This window comes from Atractosteus spatula, chromosome 17, assembly GCF_055471065.1.
Source record: "Atractosteus spatula isolate fAtrSpa1 chromosome 17, fAtrSpa1.hap1, whole genome shotgun sequence".
NCBI lineage: Eukaryota > Metazoa > Chordata > Actinopteri > Semionotiformes > Lepisosteidae > Atractosteus > Atractosteus spatula.
Window position 1 is genome coordinate 4,231,645 of NC_142722.1, and position 27,095 is coordinate 4,258,739.

At 55.1% G+C, this 27,095-nt stretch overlaps 2 protein-coding genes and 1 non-coding gene across 3 annotated transcripts in view; 2 read left to right on the forward strand and 1 right to left on the reverse strand.

Moving 5' to 3' along the window:
* The first annotated feature begins 1,699 nt into the window (after positions 1 to 1,699).
* On the forward strand, positions 1,700 to 1,816 carry LOC148818859 (U5 spliceosomal RNA). Its single transcript, XR_016094366.1, has one exon. It is a non-coding gene; the product is annotated as a U5 spliceosomal RNA (small nuclear RNA).
* Positions 1,817 to 1,893: 77 nt separating this feature from the next.
* Positions 1,894 to 15,441, forward strand: prkab1a (protein kinase, AMP-activated, beta 1 non-catalytic subunit, a). The gene is made up of 8 exons (XM_088935457.1): positions 1,894 to 2,378; positions 6,825 to 7,006; positions 7,336 to 7,505; positions 9,576 to 9,669; positions 9,791 to 9,905; positions 10,710 to 10,843; positions 11,149 to 11,217; positions 12,945 to 15,441. The coding sequence occupies exons 2-8, from the start codon at positions 6,863 to 6,865 to the stop codon at positions 13,020 to 13,022; spliced, it is 804 nt and encodes a 267-aa protein (XP_088791583.1). The 5' UTR covers positions 1,894 to 2,378; positions 6,825 to 6,862; the 3' UTR covers positions 13,023 to 15,441.
* A 716-nt stretch (positions 15,442 to 16,157) lies between these two features.
* Positions 16,158 to 27,095, reverse strand: part of citb (citron rho-interacting serine/threonine kinase b) — a 77,142-nt gene continuing 66,204 nt past the window's right edge. Inside the window, exons 39-50 of the mRNA XM_088936051.1 lie at positions 26,659 to 26,703; positions 24,094 to 24,174; positions 23,561 to 23,696; positions 22,910 to 23,049; positions 22,549 to 22,641; positions 21,619 to 21,727; positions 21,278 to 21,406; positions 21,020 to 21,100; positions 20,483 to 20,561; positions 19,283 to 19,456; positions 17,667 to 17,958; positions 16,158 to 17,410 (exon numbers count right to left, since the gene is read on the reverse strand). Of these exons, the coding sequence (XP_088792177.1) occupies positions 17,387 to 17,410; positions 17,667 to 17,958; positions 19,283 to 19,456; positions 20,483 to 20,561; positions 21,020 to 21,100; positions 21,278 to 21,406; positions 21,619 to 21,727; positions 22,549 to 22,641; positions 22,910 to 23,049; positions 23,561 to 23,696; positions 24,094 to 24,174; positions 26,659 to 26,703 (1,383 nt within the window). The 3' untranslated portion in view covers positions 16,158 to 17,386. The remainder of the gene's footprint in view (positions 17,411 to 17,666; positions 17,959 to 19,282; positions 19,457 to 20,482; positions 20,562 to 21,019; positions 21,101 to 21,277; positions 21,407 to 21,618; positions 21,728 to 22,548; positions 22,642 to 22,909; positions 23,050 to 23,560; positions 23,697 to 24,093; positions 24,175 to 26,658; positions 26,704 to 27,095) is intronic.

Below are 27,095 nucleotides of genomic sequence, written 5' to 3' on the forward strand. Positions count from 1 at the left end.
ACTCAAAGAACTTTACAGGTAATGGGGATCCCCTCCACCCCCACCAGTGTGCAGCCCCACCTGGATGATGCACCAGTCTGCTCCCCACACACCAGCTCTCAGTGGGAGGAGAGCAGAGTGATGGAGCCAGTTCAGAGATGGGGGTTATTAGGAGGCCATGACTGGTAAAGACCAGGGGGAAATGGGGCCAGGACACTGGTGTTACACCCCTACTCTTTACGAGAAACACCCTGGGATTTTTAATGACCACAGAGAGTCAGGACCTCGGTTTTACGTCTCATCCGAAGGACGGCACCTGTTTACAGTATAGTGTCCCCGTCACTATACTGGGGCTTTAGGACCCACACAGACCGCAGGGTGAGCGCCCCCTGCTGGCCCCACTAACACCTCTTCCAGCAGCAGCCTCAGCTTTCCCAGGAGTCTCCCCCCCAGGTACTGACCAGGCTCACACTGCTGGGCTTCAGTGGGGCTGCCAGCTGGGAGCTGCAGGGTGGTCTGGCTGATGATGTGTCTGTATTGTAAATGGCTGTAGGTTTTATATTAGTTGTATTTGATTTGCTTTGACAAGGCTGATTTTGGTCAGTGTAGCCCTCCTCTCCCAGCTGTCCGCCAGCACACCCCCACTCTTCCTCCTGCACTCACCCTCCTCTCACTCTCTTCCGAAGCGCGTGGCGGGCTTACACACGCCTGTGACAGGCGCCGCGCACGCCTCCGGCCTGTGGGCATGGGCACTGCAGCACACGCAGGGCCATCTGGCATTTTCTCATGCATTTTCTTGGCCTTTTTATTTTTTTTAAAAACTTTTTAACAAAAAAACTATGCCTACATACAATACACACAAAAGAACATATACCGTCATCAGGAGTACAGTTACGTTAAACGAGGTAAATAAAGATAAGACATTTATTTATTTATTGATACAATACCGGGCTGGTGTAATGTTGAAGTCAAATGACATTTGTACTTTTTTCAATGGGGCTGAAAAGAAAGATCACATATATTTCTCCAAAAGAAGTGTCAATATTTAAAGGCTTCTTTATGTCATTTTGCAGATGAATCCAGAATGTTTTAACAACCGGATGTGTGCAAAACAAATGCTGTAACATTTCTGGGCTGTATTAGCAAAAGATACAAGTAGCATCTATATTATTTTTTCTTAACTGTCCGCAACAAGAGTCTTGACACAGTAAATTCGATGAGCAATTAAACTCTCGCCCGTGCGAACCGTGTTCACAGGGGAGAGCTGATAGAGCAGCACGCTGCACCACCCACTCACTCACGGCGATTACACATGATAAAAAGCGACGAAGAAAATAAAAAATCATTTCCTGGGGGCATTGCCATCAGCTCTCAGGCGGGACCCGCATTCCACAGCCACACACGCGGCTGCGGGTCTCTCGCTGGGGCTTCGTGGCGCCTCGCGAGTCCTGGCGGCTGTGCGCAGTCCCGACACCCGCCAGCTCCGTATTTGCATAATACACCCACATTGCATTGCGCTACAGAAAATGCCGTTCTTTATACAATATAACAGCTTTTAAGTCCTTCCTGCAATATGCACAGTTGTGGATTGTGGAGTGCAGTCGTTGCCTTGCTGGTGTTCGCACGTAGGCCTTCGACCTTGTGGGAGCCGGTGGCACAACCCTGAGCCGGTCCACAGGTACTCAAGATGGGCTCCTCTGCGCTCAGGATACTCTACAGTACACTCTGGTTTCTCTTCAGATCGTATAAATCTTTCGCCTTTTACTAAAGATTTCCGTGGAGAGGAACATTATGAGTTTTAACTAATTTTTTGATCGCCCTGCCTCACGGTGGGGCCCCCATATCGGTGAAAAATAGAGCTTATATATGTATACGATGATTCTAGGAATAGCTTCTCACGATAACAGAAAAAGTGAGAGAGTGTATATATGAGTGTCATAGCGAGTTTGGAGGTACGTAGATGGCTTAAACTGTATCTACAGTATAAGACGTTGTGAGTTCCAGTCTGTACTTGCGATTTAATTCACCAATCTGTGGGATAGGCGTGATGATTCAGCCTGTACTGCTGTTCTCTCACTCTGCTGTCCTCCCCGCTGAGAGCTGGTGTGTGGGGATCCCCATTACTGTAAAGACCTCGGAGTGGAGTGTCCAGAAAAGCGCTATAGAAGTGTAACACATCTATTACTAGTAATAGTATCACAGGGGTAACAGAAAGGCGACATCCTTCCTAGTGCCTGTCCCAGGCGGGCTGCCGTACCGGAAGTCCGGCCGGCGCCAGGCGGAAGAGGAGGTGTGGCCGGATTAATGGCGCTGAAGGTTACTCGTATACATATGTACGGAGACATGAAGAAGTAGGGCTGCAGCTCCACAGCGGGAGTAGGAAAATTTCCGAAACGGAGGTAAGATGCGAGAGTATAATCTCCTCTCTAACACCGCAACTCTTTTAAATCGCTGTGGTTGAGTTCATGTCGGTCAACATGCTATTGATTAGGTAAATACACACTGCTTGTAAACATCATCTGACTTCGCTGTTGTGGTCACATAAGCGTGCAAGCGGAATATTAGGTGCTAAATGAAATGCAAGTCGAAAGTTATTAGTTTGAGTCTTTTGGCGCTGTATGTATGTAAACACTAAGTTAACGTATCCACTGCTTCCGACAGTATCCCGGAATCTGGCTGTAGTTGTTGGTGCATCAGAGCCGGTACCGGTGTCGGTAGCGATGGCGTATCGCTTAGCTGGGCCTTGCCATCAGCTCGCTGCTCGGTGGGCGCTGCGAGGCGAACCTGCCCTGTTTCTCACCCCAGGGCTGTGGGCGAGTGGAGTATCCCGCACAGTTCAGCCACGGGCGTACAATTACAAAAACAGCTGTGTGCAAACGGGTTGTGTTTTACATTGCAGTAAGGGTGTGTATATATCTAAAAAAACAACATTTTTTCTTACAAGTTCGACTTTCTAGTACCTGTGTTTTTTCTCGTGTTGTTTCTGTAATGGAATACAATCGCTGTTGACGAGCGGAGTTTGGGGCTTGTCAGGAGTACAGGAGTTTGTTGCCTTGTGGACATTAGACCTGTTAATCGCGCTGATCTCTCAGCTCTCTCAGCACAGCCCAGCAGACACCACACCACGACAGGCGGCACCACCCAGTGTAGACGGTACATTACAACATCGTACACAATAAATAGTAACAACCAGAACACTACTACTAAAAAAAAAAAACCTGGTAGCCCACGGAGAAAGTGCAGAGGTGCGTTGAGTCTGAGGCAGAGCAGTGGGTAGAAGCAGCTCTCAAGCCTGCTGGTCTGAGCCTCAACAGTGCCGTCCTGCTGGCCAGAGCGCAGGGGGGAGAACAGTCTGTGGTTGGGATCCTGAATGATGGATCGGGCTTTGTTGAGGCAGCGGAAGGTGTGAATCTCACCGATTGATGGTCAATCACATCCTATAATCCCCTTTGTGCCGTTGCCACAACCCTTTGCAGTGCATGTTTGTCATGTGTGGTAGTGTTGCTGTACCGCACGCTGATGCCACTGAGCACACTTTCTATGGTGCCGCGGTAAATTATGAGTGGCTGCTTCCCCAAACCGCATGTCTTCAAGCACCGCGAAAGGAACAACAGCGCCTGCACTGCTTCATACTGGCTACGGTGTTGGGAGACCGAGCCCAGTGGGAGATCTCCAGACCGAGGAACCTGAAGCAGCTGACGGTTTCCCCTGCTGTGCCCTCGATGCCGACTGGGGCGAATCTCCCTCTGGGTCTCCTGAAGTCCACAGTGAGTTTTGTCTCATTTGTGTACGTGGGCTCACCATTGTTTCTGATTAGCTCGATAACTGTGGCGCCATCTGCAAACTTAACGTGGTTGCTGCTGTAAGTCCCTGAACCAGTCGGAGGTGAGCAAGGAGTCCAGCCTAGGACTGAGACAGCAGTCTTGGGGAGCTCCGGTGTTTAGGATCACCGTCGAGGAGAGATTGTTGCCAGTTTTCACCACCTGAGGTCTGCCTGTCAGGAAATCCAGTATCCAGTTGCATGAGCCCAGATTGACAAGTTCTGGCACCAGTTTGGTGGGACCAATTGTATTAAAGGCTGAACTGTATTCTATAAACAGCATCTCAACAGAGGTTCCCTAATAACTAACACACTAACCCACCTGGATAAAAGGAACACCTCTACGAGAATGCTGTTCATTGACTTTAGCTCAGCATTTAACACCATCATACCCATAAAACCTGCTACCAAGCTCAGGGCTCTGGGTCTAGATACCACCCTCTGAAGCTGGATCCTAGACTTCCTCCCCGGCAGACCCCAGACTGTCAGGATTGGCAACCTCACCTCCAACACGCTCACCCTTCACACCGGTGCCCCTCAAGGCTGTGTGCTCAGCCCACTGCTTTACTCCCTGTTCACCCACGACTATACTGCCAAGTTCAGCACAAACACCATCATCAAGTCTGCTGACGATTCCACAGTCGTGGGCCTGATCAGTGACAACGATGAGGCTGCCTACAGGGAGGAGATAAAACAACTTGCAGGCTGGTGCCGAACCAACAAGTTATGACTCAACATCAGCAAAACCAAAGAGCTGATTGTTGACTTCAGGAGACAAGGAAAAGTCCACTCCCCCATCTACATCGAAGGGTCTGCGGTGGAGATGGTGAAGAACTTCAAGTTCCTAGGTGTTCACATCTCTAAGGACCTCACATGGGCACTCCACACCTCCAGTCTCATCAAGAAGGCACAACAGCGGCTGTACTTCCTGAAAAGACTGAAGAAAATCCGCCTGCATCCACAGATCCTCACCAACTTCTACAGATGTACGGTAGAGAGCACACTGACCAGCTGCATCACAGTCTGGTACAGCAACTGCACCGCATCCGACCGCAAGGCCCTGCAGCGGGCGGTCAGAACTGCCCCACACATCGTCGGCAGCGCCTTACCATCCATCCAGGAAATCGACAACACCAGCAGTCTGACAAAAGCCACCGAAACTATGTCTGACCCCACTCACCCCAGTCATAACTTGTTTGTCCCCCTACCATCTGGTAGAAGGTTCCGGACGCTCCAGTCGCACACAACTAGACTCCGAAATAGCTTCTTCCCCAGAGCCGTCAAGCTGGTGACGCCCCCACTCCCTCCCATCATACTGTGATCTCTCCTCCCTTCTCCCTGTACCCACAATGACTGTACTCCTACACCACTGCATACACGACAACTGAATGTAAGCCGAAATTGTACTTAAAACTGTACTAGTTGTACTATTTATTAATCACCATATTTTTGCACTGTTCCCCGAACTACTTTTGCACTGTTTTTGTTCTGTTGTATTCTTTTCTCTGTTTGCGTATTTGCACAGTCTTGATTACACTGTTATTGTTATTACACTGTTATTGTTATGGTGTTACTGTCTTGTCTGCTGTTCTATATATATATACTGCACCTGAGTGACTAATGAGAAACACTTTTCACTATACTGTGCACCCGTGTGAGTATGATGACAAATACAGTTGAATTGAATTGAACAGCCTGTTTGAGGGCAGTATGTAGTGCTAGAGATATGGCATCATCAGCTGACCTACTCGGGCAGCAAGCAAGCTGAAGTGACAAGGGAGTCTGGGATAGAGCAGTTTATATAGGACAATACTAGTCTTCCCAGGCGCTTCATGACCACTGAAGGGAGAGCACTGGGCGGTAATCGTCCAAGCAAGTGACCTTGGTCTTCTTGGGCAGTGGCACAATTGTGCTTTTCTTGAGGCGGTCTGGTACGACTGACAGGGACAGAGAGAGGCTAAAAATGTCTGTTTGTACAGGAGACAGCTGACCTGCACAGGTTTTAAGGACATGAGGGGAGACCCCATCTGGGCCGGCTGCTTTGCGGGTTTTCACTCTCTTGAAAGTTCTCCACGCCTCATGTGTTACAGCTCTCTAAACACAGGCTCCTGGTTCACTGGGAACCTTGACAGCAGCTCGGTGTTCCGAGCCTCAGAACAGGAGTTAAAGCTGTTCAGCTCATCCGGTAGAGATGTCTCAGTGGAGGAAATACCGCTGGTGTTGCCTGTGTAGTTCATGATGGCCTGAATGTCTTGCCACATGTGCCTCGAGTCACCTCCAAGCTGTTTTTCTCATTTGTCCTTGAAATTCCTGTTTTGCCAGTTTAATAGTTTTCTCCCAGTTGTACTTTGATTTTTTTTTATACAGTCCTCCGTCACCTGATTAAAAGGCAACGGACTGTGCTTTTACACTTTCAGCGAATGTCTTTGTTATTCCAGGGCATCTGATTGGGGTATACAGGTATCTGGATCGGTCTGGTAGGAACATCTGTTGGATGGGACACCTCTGTATACTCATTTAGATCAGTAGAAGAATCTGAATACACAGCAATCGGTCACTTCAGAGTGGAGAGGAGAGACTGTTCCCGTCGTCGTGTCTGGACTCAGAGCAAGCTCAGCTGGGCGGGGGTCCCGTGTTGGAGCTGAGCGGCTCCTGGAGAGGGGCTCAGCTCGGCTGGGCTCTGGTCTGGTCCAGGTCCGAGAGACGGCTGTTGCTCGTCTGCGAGAAGATTCTCGTTTCTGACCAGCAGGCGGCGCTGTCACTCTTTCAGGATGAGACCTTGCCCTCCTGAGAAAAGGGCCTGCAGCGCTTTTCAGAACCGCGGGGCTCCAGGTCGGGCTGTACTGGCTGAACCCCTGAACCCCAAAAAACTACAGCAAGGGGCCCAGAGTAGCGGTGTTGTTAGGGCTGTTTTCGGTCACTGCGGTCGGATGGCTGGTGGGGGCACAGGGGGCACGGGGCTGCAGTTCTGGGGTGCTGCTGGCTGCCGGGGATGGTCCTGTACAGCTGTGCCTCCTTGTTGCAGTGAGGGAGTGGTGCCGCCGCGTGGAGCCGGGCAGCGCCATGGGGAACACGAGCAGCGAGCGGGCCGGGCTGGAGCGCCAGGGCGAGAAGGGGCATCGCCGGGGCACCAAGGATGGGGAGCGCCCCAAGATCCTGATGGACAGCCCTGAGGATGCGGACATCTTCCACGGGGAGGACATGAAGGTAGGGTCCGGGCCTGCGGCCGGGGCGGGTTGTGGATCAGAGCTCTTGTTCTGTCGGGCCGGAGCAGCACACAGATCCCGGAGAAAACAGCTCTCGACTTTTGGTTCGTTTTGCTGGGTGGTGGGGTCGTTTCCTAGGATCAGCTTCGGGGGGAAAGGAGATCTAAAATAGCAGCCAAGCTTGAAATGCTTTGGCCAGCAGGACGGAGCCGAGGGCTGTAGGTCGTGTTTGTCTGCCGCAGAAGGAGCTGAGTGGGGTGGAGCTGCTCTGTCGACAATCCCCAGGGGAGCCCAGGACGTTTATATAGCTCCTTTCTGCATGTCTGCCAGGCTCCGCTGGAGAAGGAGGAGTTCCTGGCTTGGCGGCAGGACCTGGAGGTCAGCGACAAGGCCCCGACTCAGGCCCGGCCCACCGTGTTCCGCTGGACCGGCGCCGGCAAGGACGTCTTTGTGTCTGGCTCCTTCAACAACTGGGTCTCGAAGATCCCCCTGACCCGGAGGTGGGGGCTGCGGGGCAGTGGGGGGCAGGGTTTGGGGAGGGCGGGTTTCATGGGGTTCACAGCTCCTCTTGCTCTTTCACTGCTCTCTGGGTCCCAGCCCTGGTCCCTCAGGAAGTCACTCATCTGAGCTCCACATATCCAGCGCTGATTCACAGCTTCATCATCATCACAGCTTCTTGCTTGTTGAGACTTTTATTTGACCCCTTTCTTCATTCACACCTGAGAGTCACACATCTCCTTCTCCTGGGGAGCTGTTTCCCACAGACCCAGCCCACAGGACTCTGGCTCGGCTGCGCTCCCTAGCAGGGGGAGCCGCTCGGTGTCTCTGGCTCGGCGGCGCTCCCTAGCGGGGGAGCCGCTCGGTTCCGTCTCTGGCTCTAGTGGGGCGAGCGGCTCGGTGTCTCCGGCTCTAGTGGGGCGAGCGGCTCGGTGTCTCCGGCTCGGCGGCGCTCCCTAGCGGGGGAGCCGCTCGGTGTCTCCGGCTCGGCGGCGCTCCCTATCTGGGGAGCCGCTCGGTGTCTCTGGCTCGGCGGCGCTCCCTATCTGGGGAGCCGCTCGGTGTCTCTGGCTCGGCGGCGCTCCCTATCTGGGGAGCCGCTCGGTGTCTCTGGCTCGGCGGCGCTCCCTAGCGGGGGAGCCGCTCGGTTCCGTCTCTGGCTCTAGTGGGGCGAGCGGCTCGGTGTCTCTGGCTCGGCGGCGCTCCCTAGCGGCGGAGCCGCTCGGTGTCTCTGGCTCGGCGGCGCTCCCTAGCGGCGGAGCCGCTCGGTGTCTCTGGCTCGGCGGCGCTCCCTATCTGGGGAGCCGCTCGGTGTCTCTGGCTCGGCGGCGCTCCCTATCTGGGGAGCCGCTCGGTGTCTCTGGCTCGGCGGCGCTCCCTAGCGGGGGAGCCGCTCGGTGTCTCTGGCTCGGCGGCGCTCCCTAGCGGGGGAGCCGCTCGGTGTCTCTGGCTCGGCGGCGCTCCCTAGCTGGGGAGCCGCTCGGTGTCTCTGGCTCGGCGGCACTCCCTAGCAGGTGAGCCGCTCGGTTTCTCTGGCTCGGGGGCGCTCCCTATCTGGGGAGCCGCTCGGTGTCTCTGGCTCGGCGGCGCTCCCTATCTGGGGAGCCGCTCGGTGTCTCTGGCTCGGCGGCGCTCCCTATCTGGGGAGCCGCTCGGTGTCTCTGGCTCGGCGGTGCTCCCTATCTGGGGAGCCGCTCGGTGTCTCTGGCTCGGCGGCGCTCCCTATCTGGGGAGCCGCTCGGTGTCTCTGGCTCGGCGGCGCTCCCTAGTGAGTGAGCCGCTCGGTGTCTCTGGCTCGGCCGCGCTCCCTAGTGGGTGAGCCGCTCGGTGTCTCTGGCTCGGCGGCGCTCCCTATCTGGGGAGCCGCTCGGTGTCTCTGGCTCGGCGGCGCTCCCTAGCGGGGGAGCCGCTCGGTGTCTCTGGCTCGGCGGCACTCCCTATCTGGGGAGCCGCTCGGTGTCTCTGGCTCGGCGGCGCTCCCTAGTGGATGAGCTGCTCGGTGTCTCTGGCTCGGTGGCGCTCTCTATCTGGGGAGCCGCTCGGTGTCTCTGGCTCGGCGGCGCTCCCTAGTGAGTGAGCCGCTCGGTGTCTCTGGCTCGGCCGCGCTCCCTAGTGGGTGAGCCGCTCGGTGTCTCTGGCTCGGCGGCGCTCCCTATCTGGGGAGCCGCTCGGTGTCTCTGGCTCGGCGGCGCTCCCTATCTGGGGAGCCGCTCGGTGTCTCTGGCTCGGCGGCGCTCCCTAGCTGGGGGAGCGGCTCGGTGTCTCTGGCTCGGCGGTGCTCCCTAGTGGGGCGAGCGGCTCGGTGTCTCTGGCTCGGCGGTGCTCCCTAGTGGGGCAGCCCCTCGGTGTCTGGAGCTCAGAAACCGGCACAGGGCCGATACCATTACCAGCCCCGTTCGAGCTGTAGGCAGATTAACAGATCCCCCCCGATAGAAACCTGAAATCAGTGACCCTGTGTTTAAGAGCTCAGTTAGAACAAAACCCAGCAGAGTCAGTACTCCTGCAGGTCCAGGGCTGGGAACCTCGTCAGCTCCCCCAGCCCTCTCTAACTCGCCCTGCTCTCCCTCCTGCAGTCAGAACAACTTCGTAGCCATAGTGGACCTGCCGGAGGGCGAGCACCAGTACAAGTTCTACGTGGACGGGCAGTGGACCCACGACCCCTCCGAGGTGAGCCTGGCAGTGACGCCTCGTGCCCACAGGGAGGCGCTGTGAGGCCCGGGTGCGAGGGCCGGTTTGTGCGCCTGGGTCTCTTTCTCACCCGGTCCCGATTCTGCGTGTGCTCCCACAGCCCGTGGTGACGAACCAGCTGGGCACCGTGAACAACCTGATCCAGGTGAAGAAGACCGACTTCGAAGTGTTCGACGCACTGCTGGTGGACTCTCTGAAGTCTTCCGATGTGTCAGGTGAGGCTGCGTGTGCTGCACCCCACACTGCGCCCTAAAAACAGTGCTTCAGGGTTGTCAGCATGTTGCCTGATTGGTTTTGAATTTTGTTGCTATCGTTTAACTGCAATGTAAACTCTGCCGAGATTTAGCAGCCAGTCCTTCGATTCTCAGGTGAAGCTACTAGCTGACTAGGTGCTGACAGGACCGTGCTCCTTTTACAATTCCTCACACTTCTATAGCGCTTTTCTGGACACTCCACTCAAAGCTCTTTACAGGTATTGAGAAATCCCACTACTGCCACCAGTGTGCAGCCCCACCTGGATGATGCGCCAGTCCTCTCCCCACACACCAGCTCTCAGTGGGGAGGAGAGCAGAGTGATGGAGCCAATTCAGAGATGGGGGTTATTAGGAGGCCATGACTGGTAAAGGCCAAGGGGTAATTTGGCCAGGACACTGGGGTTACACCCCTACTCTTTTTCGAGAAAAACACCCTGAGGATTTTAATGGCCTTCAGGACCTCGGCTTTACATCTCATCCAAAGGACAGCTCCTTTTTACAGTGTAGTGTCCCGTCACTATACTGGGGCATTAGAACCCACACAGACTACAGGGTGAGCGCCCCCTGCTGGCCCCACTAACACCTCTTCCAGCAGCAGTCTCAGCTTTCCCAGGAGTCTCCCATCCAGGTACTGACCAGGCTCACACTGCTGAGCGTCAGTGGGCTGCCAGCTGGGAGCTGGGAGCTGCAGGGTGCAGTGCTGGGTGGCCCAGTGTGGGTGTTGCTGTGTCAGTCTGTAGTGGCGGTGCTGTCTTTTCTGTGCAGACCTGTCCAGCTCCCCCCCTGGTCCCTACCACCAGGACGCCTATGTCTCTAAGACCGAGGAGCGCTTCAAGTCTCCCCCCATCCTGCCTCCCCACCTGCTGCAGGTCATCCTGAACAAGGACACTGGCATCTCTGTGAGTACAGCGCCACCCAGTGGACTCGTGTTACTGTTTCACTTTCCTGGTAGCAAGATACTGTCTAATCCTGCTCTCTGTGCATGAACATGTTATAATACAGACTTTCCTCGACTTGAGAAAATTTGACTTGCAGTAGAAAGTAGACACCTGCACACCCTGAAGTTGTGTGAATATAGTGTCACATCACCTAGAGAGGAAATAAGGGCACAGAGCTTACTTTCGACTCATCCAGTTTCAAAACAACACCTTGGAATCATCAGTTTTTCTTCAGCCAACTTCTTCCCTTGGTCTTCCCTGGACAGTGTGATCCTGCCCTGCTGCCAGAGCCCAACCACGTGATGCTGAACCACCTGTACGCCCTGTCCATCAAGGTAAGGGCTGCACACCTGTATACCTGCACACCTGTACGCCCTGTCCATCAAGGGAAGGGCTGCACACCTGTACACCTGTACGCCCTGTCCATCAAGGGAAGGGCTGCACACCTGTATACCTGTACACCTGTACGCCTGTCCATCAAGGTAAGGGCTGCACACCTGTACGCCCTGTCCATCAAGGTAAGGGCTGCACACCTGTACACCTGCACACCTGTACACCCTGTCCATCAAGGGAAGGGCTGCACACCTGTACACCTGCACACCTGTACGCCCTGTCCATCAAGGGAAGGGCTGCACACCTGTACGCCCTGTCCATCAAGGGAAGGGCTGCACACCTGTACACCTGCACACCTGTACGCCCTGTCCATCAAGGGAAGGGCTGCACACCTGTACGCCCTGTCCATCAACGGAAGGGCTGCACACCTGTATACCTGCACACCTGTACACCCTGTCCAACAAGGGAAGGGCTGCACACCTGTACACCTGCACACCTGTACGCCCTGTCCATCAAGGGAAGGGCTGCACACCTGTATACCTGCACACCTGTATGCCCTGTCCATCAAGGGAAGGGCTGCACACCTGCACACCTGTACGCCCTGTCCATCAAGGGAAGGGCTGCACACATGTACACCTGCACACCTGTACGCCCTGTCCATCAAGGGAAGGGCTGCACACCTGTACACCTGCACACCTGTACGCCCTGTCCATCAAGGGAAGGGCTGCACACCTGTACGCCCTGTCCATCAACGGAAGGGCTGCACACCTGTATACCTGCACACCTGTACGCCCTGTCCATCAAGGGAAGGGCTGCACACCTGTACGCCCTGTCCATCAACGGAAGGGCTGCACACCTGTATACCTGCACACCTGTACACCCTGTCCAACAAGGGAAGGGCTGCACACCTGTACACCTGCACACCTGTACGCCCTGTCCATCAAGGGAAGGGCTGCACACCTGTACGCCCTGTCCATCAAGGGAAGGGCTGCACACCTGTACACCTGCACACCTGTACGCCCTGTCCATCAAGGGAAGGGCTGCACACCTGTACGCCCTGTCCATCAAGGGAAGGGCTGCACACCTGTACGCCCTGTCCATCAACGGAAGGGCTGCACACCTGTATACCTGCACACCTGTACACCCTGTCCAACAAGGGAAGGGCTGCACACCTGTATACCTGCACACCTGTACGCCCTGTCCATCAAGGGAAGGGCTGCACACCTGTACGCCCTGTCCATCAAGGGAAGGGCTGCACACCTGTACGCCCTGTCCATCAACGGAAGGGCTGCACACCTGTATACCTGCACACCTGTACACCCTGTCCAACAAGGGAAGGGCTGCACACCTGTATACCTGCACACCTGTACGCCCTGTCCATCAACGGAAGGGCTGCACACCTGTATACCTGCACACCTGTACACCCTGTCCAACAAGGGAAGGGCTGCACACCTGTATACCTGCACACCTGTACGCCCTGTCCATCAAGGGAAGGGCTGCACACCTGAATACCTGAATACCTGTATACCTGTACACCCTGTCCATTAAGGGAAGGGCTGCACACCTGTATACCTGCACAGCTGTAGGGCTGTCCATCAGGGGAAGGGCTGCACGCCTGTAGAGCTGGTCCTGTGTTTATATTTGGTCCTGTGCCACTGGTCTGACAGCAGAGCTCGAGAGCTGTTGCGCAGCCAGTCCCATCTGACCCCCTCTCCTCTGTGTGTCTCAGGACGGCGTGATGGTGCTCAGCGCCACTCACCGCTACAAGAAGAAGTTTGTCACCACACTGCTGTACAAGCCCATATGAGCAGGAGCCGGAGCTGGAGCGCAGAGGGGACCCGCCTGGCGGCCATGTCTGAATCTTTCTCTGTACGGACTCTTCTACTGCTGTCTCTTTCTCACGTGCACCTTTTCCCCAGTGATCCTGTCCCGGGGTCCCTGGTCAGTCTGTCTGCCAGGCTGCGCCCTTGTCCCCCCCAGCCTGCGTGGGCTGTCCTGGGGGGCGCGAGGGTGGAAGATGGGACTGTCAGAAGAGACGTTTGCGTTCCGACAGCTTTATGGCTTTGTTTTTTTTCATACCATCATGTGAACTTGTAAGAGGTGGTTTTGAAGGACCGGCCATGACTGAATTTGCAGCAGCACAGACGTCCAGGTTTGCATTTATTTAAGCCCTTTAGTGCCCTCTAGTGGGTGATGTTCAGAGATGTATTTTATGTTAAATAATGTTGGATGTTAAATAAAAAATCCTCTCTTCTTCTTCTGAAGGTGATGATAAAGGTAGAGAGGTGCTAACATATCACCCATGGTGCCATGGGGAAATAATTGCTTCTGTCTGGGTGTGGAAGGTGGGGGGGGAGATTTCTTGGAGGGGGCTGAGCAGAAAGATTCCAGCTCTCTGGGCCACCAGGGTCTCCTGCTCTGGCTTGGTTGCGTGGCTGATCTGTGCCTTGCTTCATGGAGATGCGGTTGGGTATTCAGTGGGCGCTCAGAAGTCAAGGAATCCCTCTAGTTTCCCTGCAAGCATGTCTGTTAAATCAGTTGTTGTGGAATCTCTTCTGGGAGAGACTGTGGCCCAGGAAGCCATTCTCTGGCCCCAGTCTCTCACACACCTGAAGCTCAGTGTCACTGAACTGAGAGGCCAGGGTTGCTCCTGGCTGGGACACAGTCCTGCGGGCTCCTACACTACCCCCCACCCCCCAGGGCCACAGCACAGCACCCCTCAGGGGCTCCTGTTCACCACCATGGGCTCGATGGGGGGGCCGAGGTCCATCCCTCTGCTTTGCATGAATCCTGCTCTTTTCCCCTGCTGCAGTCGGAGTAGGGAGCTGCAGGTCAAGGTTTATTCCCTGGGGAAAAGAAGCACACTGTTTCTTCTCCTGGCAGAAAGGAAAACCTTTTCCTGTTCTTCCCCACCTCCCTGTTGCTGTATAACAGAAGAAGTGAAAGGAGGTGTTGAAAGAGGCAGAAGTCCTGCTGGAGCCCAAGCGCAGGGCTGCTTTCCTGCTGGAGGTGGACAAGTGCATCGTGAGCACAGGACGTTGCACACAGGCTGCTTTTAGGGTTTAATGTTTCTGTTCCTGCTGGCGGGCGAAGGGGCTGATTCGTGGCCGAGGGAAGCTCAGAGGCGAGCCTGCTCCGTTCGGCCAGCAGCGGTACAGCTCTGGGGGGGGGATGCCGTACTGGGGCCATGCCAGCTCGGCCGCAGGGGCGGAGGCTCCTGTCCTCGTGTGAGGTGCCAGCTGCGGTCGTGGGGCACAGGGCGCCCCCCAGCGTCCCGTGAGCGAGGCCTGTCAGGAACGCTCAGCCGGCTGTTAGAGAGGGCAGAGAGAAAGAGATGTGCAGAGCCAAGAGCAGCTCTTCGTACTCAAGCACAGGCTCTGTTCGTAATCGCCTACAGCTTGACAGTGGAGATTAGCTTCAGTTAAACAGCACGTGACAGCAAGGTGCTTGTCTCACTAACCAGAATACTGGAGACCTGCAGCGTGTGAGCAGGGAACATACTAAACGTCAGAGCAGCTTGCCCATGTTGTTTCGTCTCTCTCTCTCACACACTTGCTCTCGAGTGTCGAGCTCTGCTAGTTCCCCTTGCCAGTCACTCTTGACAGAAACACATCGGCCTCTTCAGCCTCCAGCTGAGGCAGCATCAAGCCTGCAGCCTGCAGCGTACAAACTGTGAGATCGGGCTTTTCTGAGGAGCCAGCTGGGGGTGATGACATGCGCTCCTTCAGCTGAATGCACTGGGTTGTGTTTTTTTTTTGCGACGACTGTAGAATTAAATGTTGAGGTGTGTTTTTCCAAGTGTGTGGAGGAATCACTGCCTTGGGTTTTGTCTAGATATATTTCCATAGAGTCATGGTTTAAATCTTAAGTTAAATATTGCACATTTTTATAAGATAGTGTAGTTTACACCTGTTTAATATAAGCAGCTCTGAAGATGGTTAGGATTAAAGATCCTTTTGTATATTCAAAAACAGCAGAAACATTGGGCATTTCAGAACAATCTAGATCTACTACAGCCTGACCAGATGTGATTTTATTTGACTTTAGAATTATACACATCAGGAGCAGGTCTGAAGTTGATATTTTTTTTTTCTTTGACTGTTTAAACAATTATTTGAAACCTCACCGCTCAGAATCACAAGCATGTATTCCTAATGGACCAGCTTTATATTGACATGTGGCATCCAGTTTTAATGCATCAAGAATAAAACTGTCATATATCGACATCGTGTGGTCTTCTCTTCCTGCTCCCTGTGATCCCACTCTCGCACCAGCTGGACATGGCTTCAGGGGAGGGGTCACTTGTGAAAAAGTGTTTAAAATGACATTGCCCACATGTACAGCAAGCACAGATGGCTGGTAAAACCATGCAGTTCCTCCGTGCTCAATGTGTCTGTTGTGTAGTTCCAAGCACCTCCCCGTGCTCTCATCTGTAGTGGACATACTGGACAGTAGCTGTTGTATGGCTTTCCATTGGAACGCACCACAGCATTCTGGTTTCCATTTCTGCCTCAGAATACTACAGGAATAACGACCACCAGCCACCGGTGTTTCCACTGAGCTCCCCGCACTGGTGGCAGCAGCAACACCTGGTCAGCACTGCAGTATCCACCACAACACTTCACACGCTTTCCCCTTGGGAATAACTGTGAAGGATGTTTTTACCGGGCACTGGGCTGGGAGTTCATCCCTTATTTTTACCCAGCAAGGTACTGAAGGACAGCCGTGCAGATCGGAAATGTTATAATACGAATATCCTGAGCCCTACAGTGCCACCTTTGTAATTAAGGGCCATGAAATGACAGCTCTGTTTTTGTGTTATATATTCAAAATGTTCTTGAGCAGAGGCATTTGTGGAAACACGTTTAAAATGGATGTTGCGGAATACTTTGGGCAGTTCAGTCAGGATCAGCCAGTGTAGTTCAGAAAAAAAGAGCAGAGACTGAGTCATACATTTATTGTACTTGAACATTAAAAAAATCTCTTAAGGAAAGCCAATCACGTCAATATGCACCAGTTACACACACGGTCCAACAAGTGAATTCACAACAGAGAAAAGGAAATGGAAAAAAAACTAACAGAAACAGTGAGAAAAAGCTAAAAATCTGTTGGAAAGTATACATGCTTGATAGTGTGACTTTACAAGTGCATTTTGACACTGAAATGTTTAGTTTTTTAGTATTGAAACTTGCTGTATTACTTCAGCACTCAAATCACACAATGTAAAGAGAACTTTTACAGTAGCAGCAATAACACTTCAAGCCAAACCCTGATAGTTATTGGAATTTAATTTTCACTGCACAGAACAAAAAAACTTGACACCTGGATGTTAAAGCTGCAGGAACTCCAAAAATAGCTCTACTTCTGTTTGTATTTTACTGCTTGGTCTCAGTGGACGGAAATGAAAATATATGGAAATGTTGGTTTTTACTGTGCTGCTTCCAAAAACGTTTCTCTCAAAAAATACACTATTTTAATTACATTACACGCCAAAGTTTCTAACACAACCCATGAACTTCGCTCTTGCCTTGTGCTGGAGGTGGTCAGTGCAGACGGACCGTGTCGCCACCTGGTGGAGAGACCGGTCCGCAGTGAAAAACAGATCCTGCGCTTCTCTCTGCTCTACCCTCAGCAGCGAGGAGAGAGAGAACCTGTTAATGCTCATGTGACTGGGGTTGCTCGGCTTTCTAGGAACAGGAATACAGTGCAACACTAGCAGGACGCTACAGATTAGAAATGCTCTTTTCATAAAAATAGACAGCTTTTCCAGCTTAGTATTCCCTTTTGTAACTATAAAAATGTTAGTATCTATGTACAGTATTTTTAGATCAAGTACTTAAGCACACCTGTGCACCCCAGGAGGACAGGACAGCGCAGGGCAGGGCAGGAAACAGTGTTTCTGACCTGGAAAATACTGATGAAGTGCTTAGTGTCCTTGCGGGACACACAGGAGCGGGCGCTCCAGGGCCAGCTTGGCATTCTGGGAGATAAAGTACTTAAGTACCTGGTAGAAAAAGAAAAGGGATACAAATGGATGGGACGGCTTTGCGCTGCTTTAGGCTGGCCTGCGGGTTGTATCCAGGGTGTGCTTGTAGCGTATGCAGTAATGCTGAACATCTGTGGCTCGGATCTGTGATTCTGGGGTCGGGGTGCTGGGCCAGCGGGGGGCGCTCACACAGAAGACTGATCCCACACCTGTTTGGGAAGAGGGGGAGAAGCGGCAGGGTTAGTCAGCAGTCAGAGCTGCAGCGCAGGCAGGCCTCCAGCCCATCAGCTGCAGTGTCACCATGGACGTGAGCTGTGATGCACTGGCTCAGGGAGGATCGAACAGGACTGCGGTCTGGAGCTGGGCGTTTCGCCCCGGGGCAGAACGCAGGGATGATTTGCACCGCCTCGCTGGGGCAGAGGGGGAAGCAGGAGAGGGGCTCCCCGTGGGCCCGGGCTGCCCTACCTTGTTGACGGGGGTGAGGGGGGTGCGGACGGAGCCCGTGTGCAGGCGGCCCCTGTCCTCGAACATCCGGCCCGGGGACCTCTCCCTGCGGCTGTCCAGCATGCGGCCGGGCGACTTCTCGCGGTCCAGCGGCCGCGCCGGCGACTTGTCGCGGCGGAACTCCGTGCGGCCCTCGCGGTAGCGGTGTGGCGTGCTGGGCTCGCGGTGCAGCAGCTCGGGCTGTCCCGGGCCTGAGGCCAGCCGCTTGGAGATGTGCTCGTTGTAGGAGGGGGGGCCTCTTTTATTGGGGCTGCTGGAGGAGGAGGAGGAACAGAGAGAGGAAGAGAGTCAGGGGCTGGGATGGCTGCGGCTTGGAAGAGGAGGCGGTGTGGAGGGGCGTGGTGGGGTGTAGAGGGGTGTGGTGGGGCAGGGTGTGGAGGGGCATGGTGGGGTGTAGAGGGGTGTGGAGGGGTGTGGTGGGGCTTGGCGGGTTGTGGAGGGGTGTGACAGGTGTGGAGGGGCGTGGTGGGGTGTAGAGGGGTGTGGTGGGGCAGGGTGTGGAGGGGCGTGGTGGGGTGTAGAGGGGTGTGGTGGGGCAGGGTGTGGAGGGGCATGATGGGGTGTAGAGGGGTGTGGAGGGGTGTGGTGGGGCTTGGCGGGTTGTGGAGGGGTGTGACAGGTGTGGAGGGGCGTGGTGGGGTGTAGAGGGGTGTGGTGGGGCAGGGTGTGGAGGGGCATGATGGGGTGTAGAGGGGTGTGGAGGGGTGTGGTGGGGCTTGGCGGGTTGTGGAGGGGTGTGACAGGTGTGGAGGGGCGTGGTGGGGTGTAGAGGGGTGTGGTGGGGCAGGGTGTGGAGGGGCATGATGGGGTGTGACAGGTGTGGAGGGGCGTGGTGGGGTGTAGAGGGGTGTGGTGGGGCAGGGTGTGGAGGGGCATGGTGGGGTGTGACAGGTGTGGAGGGGTGTGGTGGGGCTTGGCGGGTTGTGGAGGGGTGTGACAGGTGTGGAGGGGCGTGGTGGGGTGTAGAGGGGTGTGGTGGGGCAGGGTGTGGAGGGGCATGGTGGGGTGTGACAGGTGTGGAGGGGCGTGGTGGGGTGTAGAGGGGTGTGGTGGGGCAGGGTGTGGAGGGGCATGATGGGGTGTAGAGGGGTGTGGAGGGGCGTGGTGGGGTGTAGAGGGGTGTGGTGGGGCAGGGTGTGGAGGGGCATGGTGGGGTGTGACAGGTGTGGAGGGGTGTGGTGGGGCTTGGCGGGTTGTGGAGGGGTGTGACAGGTGTGGAGGGGCGTGGTGGGGTGTAGAGGGGTGTGGTGGGGCAGGGTGTGGAGGGGCATGATGGGGTGTGACAGGTGTGGAGGGGCGTGGTGGGGTGTAGAGGGGTGTGGTGGGGCAGGGTGTGGAGGGGCATGATGGGGTGTAGAGGGGTGTGGAGGGGCGTGGTGGGGCTTGGCGGGTTGTGGAGGGGTGTGACAGGTGTGGAGGGGCGTGGTGGGGTGTAGAGGGGTGTGGTGGGGCAGGGTGTGGAGGGGCGTGGTGGGGTATGGCAGGCGTGGTGGGGCAGGGTGTGGCGGGTTGTGACAGGTGTGGTGGGACAGTGTGGGGTGTGTTGGGAGGGGCAGGCGTGGTGTGGCCTGCCGTACCTGCGGCTGGAGCCGGTCCTCTGCAGCTCGCTAGACTCCTTCACCAGGTTGCCCTTGCAGCAGATGACCCTCAGCTTGTTCTGGTAGGAGGAGGCCAGGTAGATAGCGCCCGCGGAGATGGCCGGGCCCAGGTAGCGCGGGTTGGGGATGTCCAGGTGGGTGTGGCCCGGAGAGCTGCGAACACATGGGCAGAGGGGACAGGTCACCCACCGGCAGAAAGGCAGGAGCAGGCGGAGCGAACGCCGCAGTACCGCGAGCTGCGACTGGGAAACCAGGAGCGCGGAGAGGAGGGGACAGCCGCAGAGCTGAGCCGTGTGCACGGGGAGGGCAGGGCCAGAAGCAGACGCTCATGCAGTGGGATGATAAGTCAACCACAGGAGATGTATGCGTGCTGTGCTAAAACAGACCTGTCTGTGTGTCTCTGTAGAGCGAAGCCTTTAGCTCTGCTCCTTCACTTCCTCACGGCACAAGACTGGAACCTCTCGCTGCGAACAGGCTCTCCGGCCCTGATCCGCACGAGCCCCTTAGAGGTCACGCTAAATCACCAGGAACTCCTGCTCAATCAGAAGTGCTTCGGTGAAAGGAACCGGTCCAGGAGGGCTGAAGGATATTCTGGTTTTGCTCAGAATAATCACTCTAAAGGGCAGCATGGTGGAGCACTGAGGCCCTGGGTTCAACCTCTGGGGTGCTGTCTGTGTGGAGTTTCCTCCCACTGTCCAAAGACATGGTTGGGTAACTGATTTCTGGGAAAACTGGCCCTGACGTGGGTGTGTGTGTCTATCTCCCCCTTGATGGACTGGCATCCATTCAAGGGTGTACCCTGCCTCGCACCCAGTGCTTGCTGGGATAGACTCCTGCTCCCCCAAGATCCTGAACTGGATAAAGTGGTTCAAAAAGTGGGTGGATGGATAAGCTAAAGAAACTGAACAGGCCACCTGTTTAATTGATTGTTTCAGGCCTTTAAGAAGATGATGCCTATGAAACCTGCTGGACGAGGGCTGAGACCCGGGCGTATTATCAGTCTTGTTGCCACAGTAGCAACGAGCCAGTACAATAAGAGATGCCTTGAGAGATGAAATGGAGACTGTGACACAGCTCAGCTCTTTCCACTGGCCTGTGTCTGAACGGGTTTCATGCACACCTCACACACGCAGGCACACGTCTCCTCTCAAACTGAGCGACACGCGGACACTGCCTCACCTCAGAGCTTGGTGACTCTGGATCTCTATCACCTCCAGGGAGTTGAAGTGGGTCACAAACAGGTAGGGCTCCCTGTAGGCTGAGGCAGAGAAGACAGATCTGTTACACATGGTACACGGCTCAGCGACCTGATCAGTGCTTCTGGATTGGCACCTTCTGGACACTGAAGACACAGGACACAGGGGACACACACACTGAAGAGACGGGAGACAGGGTAGACACACGCTGAAGAGACGGGAGACGGGGGACACACAAACTGAAGAGACGGGAGACGGGGGACACACAAACTGAAGAGACGGGAGACACACGCTGAAGAGACGGGAGACGGGGGAGACACACGCTGAAGAGACGGGAGACACACTGAAGAGACGGGAGACGGGGGAGACACAAATTGAAGAGACGGGAGACGGGGGAGACACGCTGAAGAGACGGGAGACGGGGGACACACGCTGAAGAGACAGGAGACGGGGGAGACACAAACTGAAGAGATGGGACACAGGGGACAGAGAGGGCAGGACATGCCAACGGGAGACCCACCGAACGCCAGGGGCAGGCGGCTCCACTTGATGTCATCAGTGCGGCTCCTCCTGCCATAGGAATCCACAAACACGCCAAACTCTGCGCCAGAGATGCCAAATGACCATTAATAAACACTGTCCTGCAACACACTACTGATACAGCGGTTATTGATGAAAATGGGACGTGTGGACTAAGAAGACAGTGACGGGTTTAGCAGTCGCTGCTTCGCGCAGCTGAGAGCAACACGCAGAGAGAGGAATGCGAGGAGGCGGTTACCGTGGAAACAGAGGAGATATTCCTCCTTCTGCGCTGTGTTGTTGACCTGCATGATGGCGATGGGGAAGCTGTGTGAGGAGGCGGCGAAGATGGCAGAGGCCAGGGACACGTCGTTCTTGTCCAGGAACTCTGACGCCGCAGAGAAAGAGGGAGAGACGGAATTAAAGCCGGAGGAGAGCGGAGCTGGCCGTCATTTCTTTGGAACTTCCCCAGAAACAGGCATCACATCTGTCTGCTCCTGCCAGGACACCTCGCTACAGCCACAGCTAGAGGGCTCCTGCCAGGACACCTCACTACAGCCAAAGCAAGAGGTCAGGCCCGGGACCTGCCTCCCTCCTCACCTTCCAGCACGAACTGCTTCATCTCGATCTCGTAGAACTTGTTGGTGCCGATGATGATGCTGTATCTGGTGAAGTGGATGCAGCTGCAGGGCTCCGAAGTCTCGATCTCCTGTCGGGGGAAGGGGGAGCAGCGCTTCTGTTAGGGGTTTGAATCCACACTGGGCTCTCCTTATCTCTCCCGAGAGGAGGCGCTGGAGCACCAGGTGCACCCCAGCCCACTCCGGAGTTGGGGTGTTACCCCGGTGTCCTGGCCAGATTTCCCCTCCCAGCCTTTACCAGTCATGGCCTCCTAATAACCCCCATCTCTGAACTGGCTCCATCACTCTGCTCTCCTCCCCACTGAGAGCTGGTGTGTGGGGAGCGGACTGGCGCATCATCCAGGTGGGGCTGCACACTGGTGGTGGTGGAGGGGAGTCGCGACTGTTAATATTACTATTGTATGTATTACTACACCCATTATTATGATTATGATTAACAATCATCATCATCATCTTGGATGCCTTGATTAATTTTAGTTTCCCAGATCTCGGGTGCCGTTTTGAAAGATGCGCTTTAATTGAAAGCACAAGAGCTCCACAGCTTGGCTGGTCTGGACAAGTGCTCCGCTCTCCCAGTGATTCTGGTGGTCAGAGCGGAGAGGGCTGGGAGACATCACACAGTCCTGAACGGCGTGACAACACCTCTCTCTCTCTCTGCCCAGGGAGAAGCCCAGCGACGCGGGCAGGCAGGCTGGCACAGGACACAGGGCAGGGACGGGCAACTCCGGGGCTCAGCAGGCAGATCCAGCAGGATCTGTTATAGCCCCTCCTGCCTTTCTGCCAACTCAAGCACATGTGCAGTGTTTAGAGAGAGCTGGCCAGGCAGCCTGTGTGCACCGTGACTTGTTACCTGGCTGATGCTCACTGCCCACGCAGGAGGGTCCCGACTCACCTTCCTGATGCAGAACTTGTTGAGGCTCTCATTGTAGCGCAGGATGGTGATTTTATTGGGCATGGCAGCACAGATACAGGGACCGTTGTCAATCTGTGGGAACAGACAGTCTGTAATCAGCACTTCTCGACAGGTAACCATTCTGGGACGCTCAAAACCTGACATACTGGCTTTGGTATCAGAAACAGAAAAATAAAAATGAAAAATGCACCTTTATTATTAAACTTGAGTTAACAGATCTAGGAGATATTCTCAAAAACAAAGTGCAGAGCCTGCATGCAGAAGGAAATGCTTTTAGGGGACACTGCTGTCAAGCTCTCTCCTGGCTGCAATAAGCTGGGTGTTAAGAGTGCAAAATTACCTTGCCAGCAGCAAAGAGGTGGCAACCCTTGACCGTCTCGATGATGTATGGAGAGAGATCAGGCTGGGCAGGCAGGTGGGACTGGGACAGGGATTGTTTCACCTTCTTAATCTCAATCAGGCACAGGGCTCTCTCTGTACCTGCAAGACCACACAGCACAGACCCGCTGACTACAGACTCAGGGTTCTCTGTACCTGCAAGACCACACAGCACAGACCCGCTGACTACAGACTCAGCGCTCTCTGTACAGTCACACAGCCCAGACTCACTGACTACAGACTCAGCGCTCTCTGTACAGTCACACAGCCCAGACTCAGTGACTACAGACTCAGGGCTCTCTGTACCTGCAAGACCACACAGCCCAGACTCACTGACTACAGACACAGGGTTCTCTGAACAGTCACACAGCCCAGACTCACTGACTACAGACACAGGGCTCTCTGAACAGTCACACATTTAAAGATGTAATTATGGACTAGCCTATCTTAAACATTGATAACAATTAAATGATTAATTAGAAGGATTTTTGCTGTAAGTGAGGTAGCTGGTGGCACTGCAAAGCAGGGGGCTGGAGTGGTGGTCTCTGGGGTGGCCTGGCATAGGATATTTCAGCAATGGCCGTGTTTGCCAGAGTGCAGAAACTGTACTGACCCACGATCATCAACAGCTTGTCATGTTCCTTCAGCACGTGGATCTGAAAGACGGAGCTAACGCCAGGGATGTGGGTCAGAGAGTTCTTGATCACATTCAGTGCGTACAGTCCCTCCTCCGAGCCCACCAGCACGATCTGCTCAGGAGAGAGAGGTGGTGTTACTGTGCGGCTACACAGCTCCTGGAGCAGCTCTTCGAGCTGGTGATCAGCATGAAAAAGGCAGCTGCATACAAGAAAGACTGACCCCGGAGTTAAAGATCTAAAGACATTGTGGTGCGACCTGTCTGCAGCCTTCTCCTGTTCACACTAACTAGGACCTCCCTGAAACTCCAGGTATACAGAAAAACAAGAGGGAAGAGAGCGCCCCCTACTGGTCAACCCACACTACCTCACACACCACAGCAGCCTAGTTCTCCTGCCCTGCCCTCGCCCGGCCCAGAGCCCCCGGGAGCCCCCCGCTGATGGCTGCCCCATGAGAAACACAGAGAGAGACCCCCGCACCCCGCACCCCCCACTCACGCACCGCGTTTACCTGGTCGGTCAGGGGCAGAGTGCAGTTAATGTCCAGACGGTCATCCCCCTCCAGCTTCAGCAGGGAGTTGCCCAGCAGCTTCTGCACAGGAAACAGCACAGCAGGTTGGCAGCAGGACTGACAGGGGCCGGTCACTTACCCCGAGACGTCCTGCTAGGGTCTGCTCCGAGGCGGGTTTTGGGAGATGTCTGGCCTCTCTTCACATCCTGTGAGCGACTGCCCTGTGAGCCAGCCTGCTCGCAGGGACAGAAACCATCCCATCCAACCAGCCTGAGCTGATTTTGAGATTGTTACCTTGTTTAAACAAGAGTAGGGATGTGTGGACTTAAGATATTTGCTATTCTGCTTCAAAAGGAGAGGTGTTTTGTGAGCCAGATGTCCACAAAAACAGGTTCTAACGGCTGTGCATCAGGATCAGCTCATATATAGAGCTCATATCAGTGGGGTTTGTGGTTCACCGAAGTTAACGGCTCCATCTTCTGTAAGCAGCTCTTTCAGTTTGATTGCATGGCAGGGTGTGTCAGACAGAGGTCACCCCTCACGCTTCTGCCTCTCAATTCCAACTCTTAGCTGAAAAGACACGCAGTCCCTGCTCATACAATGGCATGAGGCACGGAAGAAGTGAGTCACTGCCTCATGAAAGAAGCCCTGACTTTGCAGTACAATGTTGCTATCAAGTGGTGTTCCTCTTGGAGACTGCCTCAGCATTCTGCAAAGTGCCAAGATGCAGACCCAGCGGTAGCTCTGGAGCCTTGACATCACACCTCCTGTTTTCTGGAAGGTGCAGTCTGCTGCCTTCCTAACGCAATAAACTCCCGCAAATCTTCATTTCTATGCAGCTTCATCTGTTGGAAAATGCCTTTTTTTTTGGTAAAGTTTGGCACACGAAGAGTTTAATAGCGTTTTTCCAGTACAGGGTGCCGAACAGCTCTGGTCAGATTAACAACATCCCAGAGCAGTTTTTTAAAACGGATTTTCAGCTTTTGTAGACACCAGGTTGATGAGACACAGATACCACAGACAGGAACCCAGATACACAGCGGAACAGAACCCGGATTCGGCAGGACCACGGGCCCGGGCTGACAGGAGACGAGCTGTGAAGACTCTCGACCGGCTGGAGCTTCAGGGCCATTTTCGGCTGTGGCATTTTAACTGGGCTACATTCCCTGACTTCCCAACTGCTTCACAGCAAGTCTGAAAGCTCATGAAATGACAGAAAAGCGGGGTACACCTCCTTCAGATCTCTCGGTTTCAGAACAGAAGACATGTCACAAACGAGAGGAGCCATTCAGGCTGCTGCATTCGGGGCGCTAGTGCCCCACTGATCCCAGGGTCTCATCCAGGAAGATCCAGTGGAATCAGCTTCAACAACGCAGCTGGGCAGTTTGTTTCTAAAATTCACCACCCCTTGTAACGTCCTTTTTCCTAAATCCACTGCCTCATAGCTTCCATTAGGCTCCCTGGGTCGGATTACACTGCTGGCCAGCACCCTCTGAGCACCGTTAACAGCTGAACAAGGAGACAGAGCCGGCAGGAGCCTGGCTCCGAGGCAGGAGGCCACCCCAGTCTCTCTGCAGCTCTTCACAGCCCTTCAACACCACCAGGACAGGAGACCACCGAACAACTGAACATCTACATCAACCACGCTGATGGAGACGGTGACGTGGCAGGTCTGGACCTGGACAGGGAGTGAAGGCCGAGGCACGAGCAGGGGAGAGCAGGAAGGCGAGGGTGCAAGGGCTCATGCTGTAGCGACGGGGGAGCAGCCGGGGATGGGGATGAGGATGAAGCCGTGTGAAAGGTGCTGCTGCACTCAGGGACCTGGCACTAGTCTCAGGGCGGCAGGGGTTCCACTAAGCAGCCACGGGACCTCACGTGAGAGTAGACTCTGCTTTTAGTCCCAGGCGGTTTCTCCGAGTCTCTGAGGGCAGGATCCTCAGTTTCTCCGCGGATCCGTGTTCCCTCAGCATGGACGTACCCACACCCCTCTCTGTGTATTCAAACTGTGCAAGAGGAGCTTTGCATTCACAGCAAAGACCAATCAAAAGCAAAGAGTTTTGAGGTAGGTTTTGCTGAGAGTAATTCCCTGTGGGTAGCTGGAATTAGGCTGGGCACAAAAAGAGTTCAACCCCACCGGGAGCCGAGAGGGGCGCTGGGCTCTGAACCCCACTGGGAGCCAAGAGGGGCGCTGGGCTCTGAACCCCACCGGAGCTGAGAGGGGCGCTGGGCGCTGGGCTCTGAACCCTACCGGAGCTGAGAGGGGCGCTGGGCGCTGGGCTCTGAACCCCACCGAGGAGCCGAGAAGGGCGCTGGGCTCTGAACCCCACCGAGGAGCCGAGAGGGGCTCTGAACCCCACCGAGGAGCCGAGAGGGGCTCTGAACCCCACCGAGGAGCCGAGAGGGGCGCTGGGCTCTGAACCCCACCGAGGAGCCGAGAGGGGCGCTGAACCCCACCGGGAGCCGAGAGGGGCGCTGGGCTCTGAACCCCAAAGGGACACGTGTCTGGTCAGTGAGCTGGCAGCAGGTGTGGGGTGAAGCAGAAGGCAGCCTCACACAGCTCTTTACCTGCACCAATGGGGAAAGAGCCATCTGCCTTTTGGAAGCACTGGCCTATGAACACAGGCGCACAGGATGGGATGGGGAGGACAGGCAGATCAACACCGATATCAACATGCAGAGTTATAGATACGTATACGCAATGGGCGAGACACCGTGGAGCAGGAGGACAGTCAGGACAGAGAGAGAGAGAGAAAGAGAAAGAGATCCAGTTAACCACAGGGAGAGAGACACACGTTCTCTGTCAGGATGTTAAAAAAAAAAGACCTTTTAAAAGACAAGTGACCCTAGCTGACCCTAGCACGTGGCCCTCGCCCTCGTTACAGCACGGCCGGCGGGGCGCCGACGGGCCCCTGAGGGCCACAGGCTGCAAGGGCAGCGCCTGCGCGTGAGCCCGCTCTTCCAGAAAGGCCACACAGCAAGGCTGCGAAGGGGATTCCTATTCT